The 11,088-nt window shown below is 32.7% G+C and overlaps 1 protein-coding gene across 1 annotated transcript; it reads right to left on the reverse strand.

Annotated features, from left to right (window-relative positions):
* Nucleotides 1-1,430: 1,430 nt before the first annotated feature.
* LOC128156970 (uncharacterized) lies at nucleotides 1,431-4,570 on the reverse strand. Its single transcript, XM_052819318.1, has 2 exons — nucleotides 3,529-4,570; nucleotides 1,431-2,918 (listed from the first exon to the last, which is right to left on the reverse strand). Exon 2 carries the CDS (start codon nucleotides 2,851-2,853, stop codon nucleotides 1,456-1,458), a length of 1,398 nt encoding a protein of 465 aa, XP_052675278.1. The 5' UTR covers nucleotides 2,854-2,918; nucleotides 3,529-4,570; the 3' UTR covers nucleotides 1,431-1,455.
* Nucleotides 4,571-11,088: the final 6,518 nt, after the last annotated feature.

The following is an 11,088-nucleotide window of genomic DNA, read 5'->3' on the forward strand; positions in this document are numbered from 1 at the left end:
ATAGATTCCTGTGGGGGTCACAAAGGCTGACTTATGAGCAGTTTCAGGGTCCATAGGAATCTGCCAGAAGCCTGATGCAAGATCTAAAGTAGAGAAAATATTGGCTTTAGAAATGCCGATAGTATCAAAGACATCTTCAAGTCTGGGGAGAGGAAAGGTGTGTTGTTTTGTTACAGCATTGAGTTTCCTGTAGTCAACAGCAAAACGAAGTTGTCCGTTCTTTTTCTTGACCATAACTACAGGGCTCTGCCACATGGAAGTTGATTCCTCTATAATGTCTGCATCTAACATTTCTTCCAGTTGTCGGTTTGTTTCTGCATTTACCTGTGGGGATTGGCGGTAAAAACGCTGACGGATTGGATGAGCATCACCTGTTTCAATTCTGTGTGGCTGAAGAGAACACTTACCCAATTCTTTAAGATCTGATGCAAAGACTGACCTATGTTTTTGGAGAAAGGCATGGAGAATTTGTTTTTGATCACCTGTTAAGTCCGAAGAGGATAGGTCAAAGGAGATAGGTTCCTTAATGTCCTGCTTTTCTGAAAGGGGTTTGGCACTAGTGGGGGTGTCAAGAGATGCTACCATGTTTGAATTGATACAACAAGCTGATGCAACACATGTATCTGCTGAAAGAGTAACAGGGTCATCGGTTGGGTTGATGATCTGAATAAAATGAGTGTCATTGTTGATTGTGTCTATCAAGCATTTAGCACCAACAAGTCCAAGTTCTGGTAAGTCTGGTGATGGTTCAAGGAGAACTGATTGGTCATTGGGGAGGTTTGAAATGAACACCTCTACAGATGTGATTGACTTTGGATTGATTTTGATAGAATGGGACACACGGGCAATACCTGTGTTAATTTGAAGGGAAAGGACTTGCTCTGAAATGGGGTCTTTGAGAGAAAGAGTGTTTTGATTAACATCTAAGACAGCTTTGTTGAGTGTTAGAAAATCTAGTCCTAGAATGATGGGATGTTGAAATTTTTCAAAAACTTGGAAAGTGTGAGAAATAATACAATTTTCAAAAGAGACAGGTAGGGACAAAGCACCAAGACTGTGGTGTTTCTCACCACCAACAGCGACAGCATCAGTTGCATCCATCGACTGTAGCTCGTTCCTATCTATACCTAATCTAGCTAAGACAGACGCTGCTACACAAGAGATACTTGCACCCGTGTCGACCAATGCTCTTATGGGATGTCCATAGATTTCAATGCTAACAGTATTTTTCATAATAGGCATGATCAAATTGACATTGCTGAATGATTTCTTACGTTTTGATTTGGTTTTGGGTTTTGGGGTAGGTTTTGGGGTAGGTTTTTGGTTAGATCTTGGAGGATGGTGAGGTTTGGAATCATTAGAATGGATATTCGAAGCATGCTTAGTATGAGCTGTTAGCAGGGATGAGTCATTGTTAGCTTGGTGCCTATCCTCAAGAAGGATAGGCGCGTGCCCCTAGTATGACGAGTTTTGGAAGGTGGGCTGGTTAGAGTGGCTGTTAGATTGCTGGTGATTAGTTGTCACATGTTGAGATGTATGTGGTGGTGTTGGATTTGTGCGACAGACTGAGGCAAAATGACGCCAATTTCCGCAGTTGGAACATTTAACATTAAATGCAGGGCAAGCTGATCTGGAAAAACAGAACTTACCACATCCGCTGCATGTCTTTCTCCCTCTCCTATTCGTGGGTTGGTTCATCGGTTGAAACCATTGCTGCTGGGGCCAAGGTGAAGGTGGTACCATCCATTGGAAGGGTTGACCGGGTTGGTTGAAGGACTGACCGGGTTGGTTGAACTGGGCGGGGTGGCTGAAGGACTGGTTTGGTTGGCTGAAGGACTGGGCGGGGTGGCTGAAGGACTGGCCGGGTTGGTTCCAAGGTGCCTGGGCCTGGGGTGTTTGGGAGAAGGATTCACGTCCAGGGTTGTGTTGCTTCCTCTTTTGATTTTGGAATGGTCTCTCTTGTGTGGCTGTTAGAGCACTAATTTCACTCTTAAGTGTCTCCCTTATTTGAGATGTGAGAGATTGAATGTCAAAGTCCTGTTTGTTGTCACATTCTAGTTCTTGTTTTGCCAGGTCAACAGCATGACGTAATTCCTGGAAAGTTTTGGGCTCTTTCGAGATGACACATTTTTTTATAGTGTGGATTAATCCATTTGTTGTGAATTGGACTTTGTATATTTCTGGGAGGTCATGTCCTAAAGACGTTTTTTCTGCTCTTGAGAGGTAGTCATTGGTTGACTCTCCAGGGTACTGTCTAAGTCCTAGAAGGGAATTTGTTTCCTTATTTGCAAAGCGACTTTTCAAGCAGTCTTTGAATGTTGTAAGGTTGTTTTTCTGGGCTGGTGATAAGGTTTGGAGCCATGTGGCTGCTTGGCCTTCAAAATTACACCCTATGGCAAGGAGGGCTTCTGAATCGGAAACATTGTGGAATTTCTGCCAGTTTTCGAGTACAGTTATCCAAAGATGTACATTTTCACTGCCATCAAATTTTTTCAAATTAATTCCTGTGGCCATAATTCTATTTCTAATCTGTTGTTCTTCTAGTGGTTGATGATCTGTTGACGATTGTGTTATGTGATCCTCAGGGATTTGTTCCTCATCTAAAGTTTCAATTTCTTGATTCTCTGATTCAGATGCTGGTATTGACTGGAAGTGTTGATCCTCTGATTCAGATGCTGGTGCTTCGGTTGTTGATTGGGGATGTTGTTCCTCTGAATCAGATGGTGCTATTTCTAGTGTTGATTGGTAATGTTGTTCGTTTGACTCGGAGGTTTGCACTTGTGGTGGTACTGTTTCGTCTTGATGCTGGTTCTCTGTTGATCGCAGGTAGTAGTTGATTGGCTTTGTCTTCATGTGGGATCTTGAGCCTTTCTCCACCAACTTGTCACCCGGGATTTTCTTTGCTTATCTGGTGACAACTGTAATAATGACCAAGGCTTCTTTAATAAAGTTTACGTAGTTTATTCTTGAGTGTCCAGCAAAAAGTCATAAGTTATTATAAGACATATAAAAACATAAGTAGTAAAACAATGAGTCTTTGCACTGAAAACAATATGCAACAAAATCTTAAAGTTAAGTTATTTACTGACCACATCAATTAGAACCTATGATTCACATGTGCACATAATATCAAATGACAATAGATGTTTCAATACACTAAACAATCACTACAAAAATGGGGGAAATTAACTTAAATGGAGAACTCGCTTGACCATGATGAGGTACACTATTTATGAAGAACAAAGCTAGGGTGTTTTGACAAACATTTGATAAGTACCAATCAACATGAACAAATAAGCAATCTAGATCCTTAATAATGAGAATAATTATCTGTTGGAGCCTTGTAATAATCATGGAATGGGACTAAGGAAATAGAAAACCTATCTATGCAAATAACACCTAGAAGTATACAAGTTTCAGTAGTCAAAGACATAAGTGCACATGTACCTGACTATAAAAACAAACAAAACTACAACGATTGCTACAAAAATGCTAAAACATAGTATTAAAAGACATATCAACACTTACACATTGTTCTGGGAACAATCGGTCAATGCAAATAATTGAAAAACACATATCTCGAGGAAAATATCCTGTCAGCGTACAACTTTCCATTTGTGCGGAAACATAAACACATTATATAAACTCTAAACCGGTCACATGACAATATCCGGAATGTGAAATAGCAATTTTACAAATGTTGAGTAAATTAGCTTTCTGAATCTCAAAAAGACACAAGAGTTGTAATTGAATAATAATCAATATCCTATCCTTGAATTATCATTTAAAATGATTAGTTAGTTAATTTAAGACTTATCACATCCTGCGCGTTTTTCCGGAAATAAAATTAACAAAGAAAATAAATTAAGATTTTAACTTACTAATTTTGAAATTAACAGAATAAAATAGATTTACCGAATCAAAAGTAATTTTGTTAATGATAGTTAAAATGAATCGTTGAATGCATTTTAACAAAGACCTTATTAACATTTTGTGACAAATTAAGCAACCTGAATAAACAATGTATATTCATATGCTTTCTATGAAAATATTGTACAAAGTGCATGGAACAAAATAAACACAAATAAATCAAAATATAAAATTGTAAGTTGCATATTTATAAATGGTATACATAAAAATAAAAATATAGTTTCCTACCTGTAATAATGACCAAGGCTTCTTTAATAAAGTTTACGTAGTTTATTCTTGAGTGTCCAGCAAAAAGTGACGCGCTGGGCACTGGATACAAAAATCAGCCTGGTCGAGGTAGGGTTCAACAAAGGGGGAATTATCAGAACAACAAAAACATATACAGATACATATACCCAAATTACCTATCGGGGGCCTCTCACAGAAAAGATACCTAAAAGAGCAGGTCTAACAAAGAAACTTAATCCGATGACCTGACACTAATTGAGTCAAGAGGACATCAAAAGAATTTGTTAATCGCATTGCGTGGCTTCGCGTAAAGGTTATTTGTTGATAAATAAAATGGAATTTAACGTGCAATCAAAATGTGTGAATATGTACCTAACTTCTTAACTTTTTGGCTTTAAGCTAAAATACGTGTTAATCATTATTCTGTGATAAAGAAAGGATTACTTTAGGAATTTTCTTGACGATGTTAGATTGAAATTGCAAATTTTAAGATAGAATAAATAATTTATTTTTATATCAAATTTATTATAAAATATAGAAGAGGGTCGATTAGACCTGATGATAGTAATCCCAATCAATGTTCAATGTTGTAAATTTTGAGTTCACTGGTGGGTTTAAATTTAAAATTTTGTATCATTGTACACCCTACTAGTGGTATCAAAATTTACAATATGGCAGAAATATCTCAGTATATTCTATCATTTATTTCAAATCTTAATTAATAAAATTATTATTTATTATATAAGTGTACAAGTGATTTATTTGGTTTACTGGGATACAATGTCGTTCCCTTTATCACATGTGTGCTAATAAATGTATGCCTTATTAATTTCTCTTTATGATTTACTTTTCACTTTCATTAAATTCATTTATTATCAGTCATTTATAATTTATCGATATGAATATTATTTCAAGCTAAAATTATAAAAAAAAAAAATAAAGTTGTCTGTCGTGTTTTCCTAACAACAAAGTCAAGCCTAATGACAAATGCATTGTTCAGTTAAAGCTACTTGTATTTGAATATTTAGGAACAAAGGGAGAAAATACATTACACAAAATAATGTCCGCTCTTCTATGACTGCATATAACTGTCCCGATATGCAATGTGTTTTATAGTTTGTTTTGCAATGCAAGATAAGAATGTCAACATGTAACATGCATATATCAGCATGCGAGATAAATGCGTTAAAAGGGAAATTGTAATCAACTAGAAATATTGAAATACTTCTTTAAAAATGTCAAATATCATCCCTTATCGTATCAAAAGTACAAACAACGTAGTACTGCGTGTCAACATAAAAATTGTATATGTTGACATGCAGTTTGTTTTTACAGTAAACTCAATTAAGAAAATATTCATCTTATTCATTTTCACTGACGAGCTCGAGATAATTCAGACTTTTTTCTAACGTAAACCACAAACATTCTCGAATGTTACATGTCAACCTAACTTTAGTCATTTAAAGAGACTAGGTTGCATTTCGAAATAACAAAAATGAAAGAATAACTTTATGATTGAGATACCTTTTTTTTTTTTTTTTTTTATAAAAACCGCACCATATTTTTCTAATTTTTCATCTGTTACTAAACATATTTCTGTTCGCTAATGTTTCAGTAAAAAAACAAGCTACTTATATAAAATCCTTGATTAATTGCTAATGTTATTTAAAATAGACCGAAGTTTGAAGACTTAAGACAACAATTCGGTGATCTTTGGACGTATAAGTATGGTAAAATATTTAGCTTATTAATACACATGAATTCGGGGAATATTTCCGATTATTCCTGTTTCATTTATTTATTTATTTTTATTTCCTCTCCAAAAAAAAAAACAATAAAATAAAATGTTTAAAATCATCAAAAAATAAAACAACGATATGCTGAAACCAGTAAAATTAAGCTGGACGAAGAATACATTTTTTTACCTGTAATTAACTGTAATTTATTACAAAGTGGCATTTATTTCCATTTAACCTCATTTCAATTTGGCCTTTGCATCTCAAGAACATTAAAACAAGCTTTAATTAGTGTAGTAATATTTTATAAGCATGTCATATGACAAGTAAAGAGTAAATTTATAATGAAACCTCACCTCAGCATTAGTATTCTGGAGACATCACAAGTTGAACGATAATTACATGCACAGCAATTACATCTCGAACAAACCAACTGTACCATAACAGAATTGTCGATGCAAGGGCATATCTTATTGTATACAAATTAACACTGTAAAATTAGTAGAAAAAAGTTATTATGATTGTGCAATTTTTTTTTGCAATTTCCTTGCATTGATTATATAATAAAAAGTGAAAATTTAAAAGAATATAAAAATATTGAAAATAAAAATAGTAAAAAAAAAAGGTGCCCTTTTCTCAAGAAAGTTGCCTTATACATATACCTGTACCTTCTCTCTATTGAAAGAATATTCCAAGTAAACTGAACATATTTTATTGACATTTAGCCATTCATAAGGATTAAACACGTACATCTCCCAAAACTTAGTTTTCTTCTTACAAATACAACATTTCTATAAATGCCAAAATATAGATGCATGTATATCTATATGAATATAGAGATGTAGACGGTCGGCTACATACATATATATCTGTGTGATCAGCGGCTTGAGACAGTATTAAAGTTCAAGAAAAGAATGACAAAAATAAAGCAGTTTTAAAGCTAAATAAAAGCAGAATTAAATTTTAAGAAATGGTATCTTCTTTAGAGTTTAGGTCTTTGTTACTCCTTTAAAGTTTTAGAAGTTACATTCAGACTTAATAAAAAAAATTGAAACAAGTGAAATTTGAAATAAAATGTGACAATCGTTCTCCAGTCCTTTAATAGTTTCTAAAGAAATTCGAAACTAGTAGTACGTTTGTGAGAAATTTAGCTTATATCGATCAGTGAAATCATTGGTAACTACTGACATGTAGTTGATAATTAGTAAGTTTGTCAGTAGTCTGATAGAAAAGTTAAGTAATTTAGAACGAGGTGGAGGAATTTTGAAATATAGCTAGTTACACGTTTCCAAAAAAGTAATGTTTAGTCTATTATTTTGTAGTATTTTATATCAATTGGAAAGAAATATGAATCTTTAAAACTACATCTGAGTAAACTAGTAATCTGTGTAGTTAGTTCAAGTGACGACAGACGATATTTTTCAGTATTTGTATAAGCGGCTGATAAATATAGATAAATAAATAATAAATAATCAGTTATTAATCTAAGTATTTTGTAAGACTGTGTGTGTTTGTGTGTGAGCTTACTAATATTAGTAAGTTAAATATATAATTTTTTACTCAATCAATTTTCCAGTTATGTGTTTATATTTTATTTTGATTCATCATAAATAGTAGTAATTAGGTATTTTATTAAGTAAGTAGAAGAAAATCAGTAATGATACTATATTTTTGTGAGAAAGTAAGACAGATCTTCCTGAATCAATTAATCAATCGGGCTCGTAAGTTTTTCACTGAAAGACACGATTTGCTTATTTTGGTGATTATACTGTTAAATTTACGCTTTGACGCTTCTGTTACTAGAGGTTGTTGGAGAAAACATACGACTTCTTTACACGACGTCCCTGGGTGCTCCCTACTGATTACAATGCCAGCATAGAAATTATTTTATTGAGACAAATGCTAGACTGACTTTTTTTATAAACTTATAAAGGTTAATAGATTCACGTCCTATACGTTAATAAAGTAGTTTTTCCAATACTTTATTTTCGAAATTTGATTTTCCTTATTTTGTTACCTTCATGGTTTTTAAATGTTGTTTAGCATTCGTTTATTTTGTAGGTTCATGCGTTTTGGACAAAGTATGTATTTGGCTCTTTTTATATATTACGATGAAACATTCTAGATTTCAATGATATTAGGGTGGAGTGGGAGCTTTTTTGTTAAAAAAACCAAACATTATTATCACTGGCTTTGCAAAAAAATGTTTGTTTCAAAGGTTTGTAGTATATTTTTCTACGTGATATAAAGTGACGACAAACTGATTCCAGAGTGCTGGTTATGACTGCGTGAACCAACATTCCCTCGGTACATGTATGTCCGTATTCTTAAATTTGAGTTTGAAATATATAACAAAGAAAATTTTACTTAATAAAATTGAATTATATAACAATAGATAATAAAATGTCGTGTAGATTTAAATCTGCATATTTTCTTATGTCAAGGAATTTTAATGTTAATTGATAAGGGGTTTAAACACTTCTTGTATTATCAAAGACTTTTGAAAGACCACACGGTAGAATAATAACCACATTCAGATGTTAAGATGTGTTAATTGATTTAAGAATGGAAGCGTTCTGAGACTGAATTCATAAATCAGTTTTAGTATTCACATTTTATGTTTTAAGTTGACTGTTTTGTGGGATTTTTCGATGCAACGAACCTTCCAATTAGGTGTTTAAGTATATTTTAAGCAAAAGTGAAAATAAGAAAGTATTTGTCAATACTGATGTACCTATGCTGACATTGAATGCTTTAAAAACATTTGTGTACAAATAAGGAAAACACACAGAGTCCGAAAAAGCACCAGGGGTTGAGAATTGCAGCGGCCGAATAGCGAATACTGAGTATCTGTGTTTGAACGGCTTTTGACTAAAAATACTTTATGAAACACAAAATAATATGATAAGAACTACACATTTAAGCAAATGTTAATTATTGCTAAATTATTCATGTCCGACGAAATTGAAAAAGAAATTCCCTGAAGACCTTTGCAAAATGCCTGTTCATTGCTGTGGTTTCACATACAGATGGGAAACTTGAATTGGAAATTCTAGCATACTCTTACAGAAAATAAGTCTCTATAACAAAATAAGGCAAACTCTTATAGGCAATAGAGTCTCAATAACATAACAGGACATACTTAATAGACAATAGTCTCAATAACATAACAGGACATACTCTTTTAGACAATAGTCTCAATAACTGATGATGCTGAAAATAAGACAAACCAGGATGAACAAAAGGGTACTTAGATACTCGTTGAGGAGACTTCAAATCCGATTCCTCAAATATGATTTCATTTTTTGTTTTTCGTTAGGTTTTTTAAGTTCATACCTTTGTATCACTTCAAAGGTCCAGTATCGATTAATTAATTGACGAAACGTTTGTTAGAATCAATTTGGTTTCCTAGGATATAATATTATTTTTCAAAATCTTTATAGATGTTTCTATTTTTAGAGACTACGTAATGAGATCCAATTATGATAGATCAAATCTTGTCGATTGAAATCAAAAGATTTTTAAGATTCGATTTGAAGGGTTTCCAAGGAAATGTCAAAAAATTATTTTCTATTAATTGATTTTTCAGTTATCTTCAAAGCCTATTTACTGTGAACTAGATAATCTAATGTTTAAGCGACAACTTGATGATTAACATACAGCTCATTTTTTATTCATATTGCAAAAAAAAAATTGATTTGTCATTCAATGCATACCAAAACTAACCATTTAAAATCCAATTGTTTACTGAGACATGACATTGTACATTTATTCACTCCGTCCTTAAGTTTCACACAGATTTGTTTAGTTCATGATATATGATTTGTGCATTAAATTTCTATATTATAACTATGAAAGGCAAGCTTTGATTTGTGAAATTTACACATTTTCCACAACTTTTATTGTTATCATCAGTTTTTACAATTTAGTGCATGTTAATCATATTATCGCATTGTTCTATTCTTATTCATTGTAATTCTTTGGACAGGTGCCAAATGCTAAAACTAGGATTTTAATAAAGGGACCTAGACACGATTTGAGCTCAAAATTGTGTTTGTAATATTTTATTTTTAAAATATAATTTGATAAAATTTGAATACTAGTATTAGAAGTCAAGTTCCAAGCTAGATACAGTCAAGAAATCATTGTTGTGTATACGAAGCTCGAGTGTTATATAAGTGTAAAGGAAAGAAATTGCCATTTCTATGCCAATATGACTCGTGGCAAACAAGATGAACCGATTCAATGCTTTCATTATTATAATGATAACAAAAGAAAGTAACATTTGATTGAAACTTATACCAATACAATACATATGTAAACAATAACAAGACTCGAGCTTTGTTTACAAAACAAAGAATTTCAAACTTTGTGTCTAGTTTGTAACTTGGTATTTGACATTCAAATTTTGACGATGCATTAAAATTACTCATATTAATCATTTTAGATATCAAAAATGGAAAAATAAAAAGAATAGTTTGAGCTCATGCTGGGTCTATGTCCCTTTAAACATGTAGGAAACGTCTTCACATAAAATGTTCAGTTTAATTATATTAGCATCAGATGCATATGCATGTGCATACAGTAAATATAACATTTCCTCTCGGAGACTGTACATGTAGGCAACATGGTTTCATTATTTGTCTGAAGTGAAAAAAATACTTTCACATTTGTAAATTTTTTTCATAACATTTCATTGGAAATGGCAGTCTAAACTCGATATTTTAACATGTTTATCTAAAGATGATGTTACGTTAGATATTTTCTTGGCTAATGTTATTTGTAACACAAAAGGAATCTATATAATATTAAATTTCAGAGCTGTAGGCCTCTCTAACTACAACTCCTGACCATACCATAGTCTAACTTCGATTATTTTTACTGATGTGGATTTCAAACAAAACTGAAGCAAAAACTATGCACATTTAATTCTTTATAATATGCACCTTTATGTATAATATTTAGAATGAAAGTTTCGTTTTTGAAATGCTGGAACGAGTGGATCCTCACCCACACACTTCATTCTCCAACCAATGTTAATGAGTCCATTCGAAGGAGGGGTGGGGGGGGGGTACGTTATTTTTGTTGTATGCATGGTTTTTATCATTTTGATTTTGGTGAGGTGGGGTTTATTTTTGTTTTTGAAAGTTTTTTAAAAACTTTATCAATTATTATTTTATTTCAGGAGGGGTAC

Source organism: Crassostrea angulata, chromosome 7 (genome assembly GCF_025612915.1).
Source record: "Crassostrea angulata isolate pt1a10 chromosome 7, ASM2561291v2, whole genome shotgun sequence".
In the NCBI taxonomy this organism is placed as follows: domain Eukaryota; kingdom Metazoa; phylum Mollusca; class Bivalvia; order Ostreida; family Ostreidae; genus Magallana; species Magallana angulata.

Bases quoted from the DNA above. Each gene is read 5' to 3' on its own strand.
- LOC128156970 (XM_052819318.1), bottom strand. From the start codon at position 2,853: ATGAAGACAAAGCCAATCAACTACTACCTGCGATCAACAGAGAACCAG.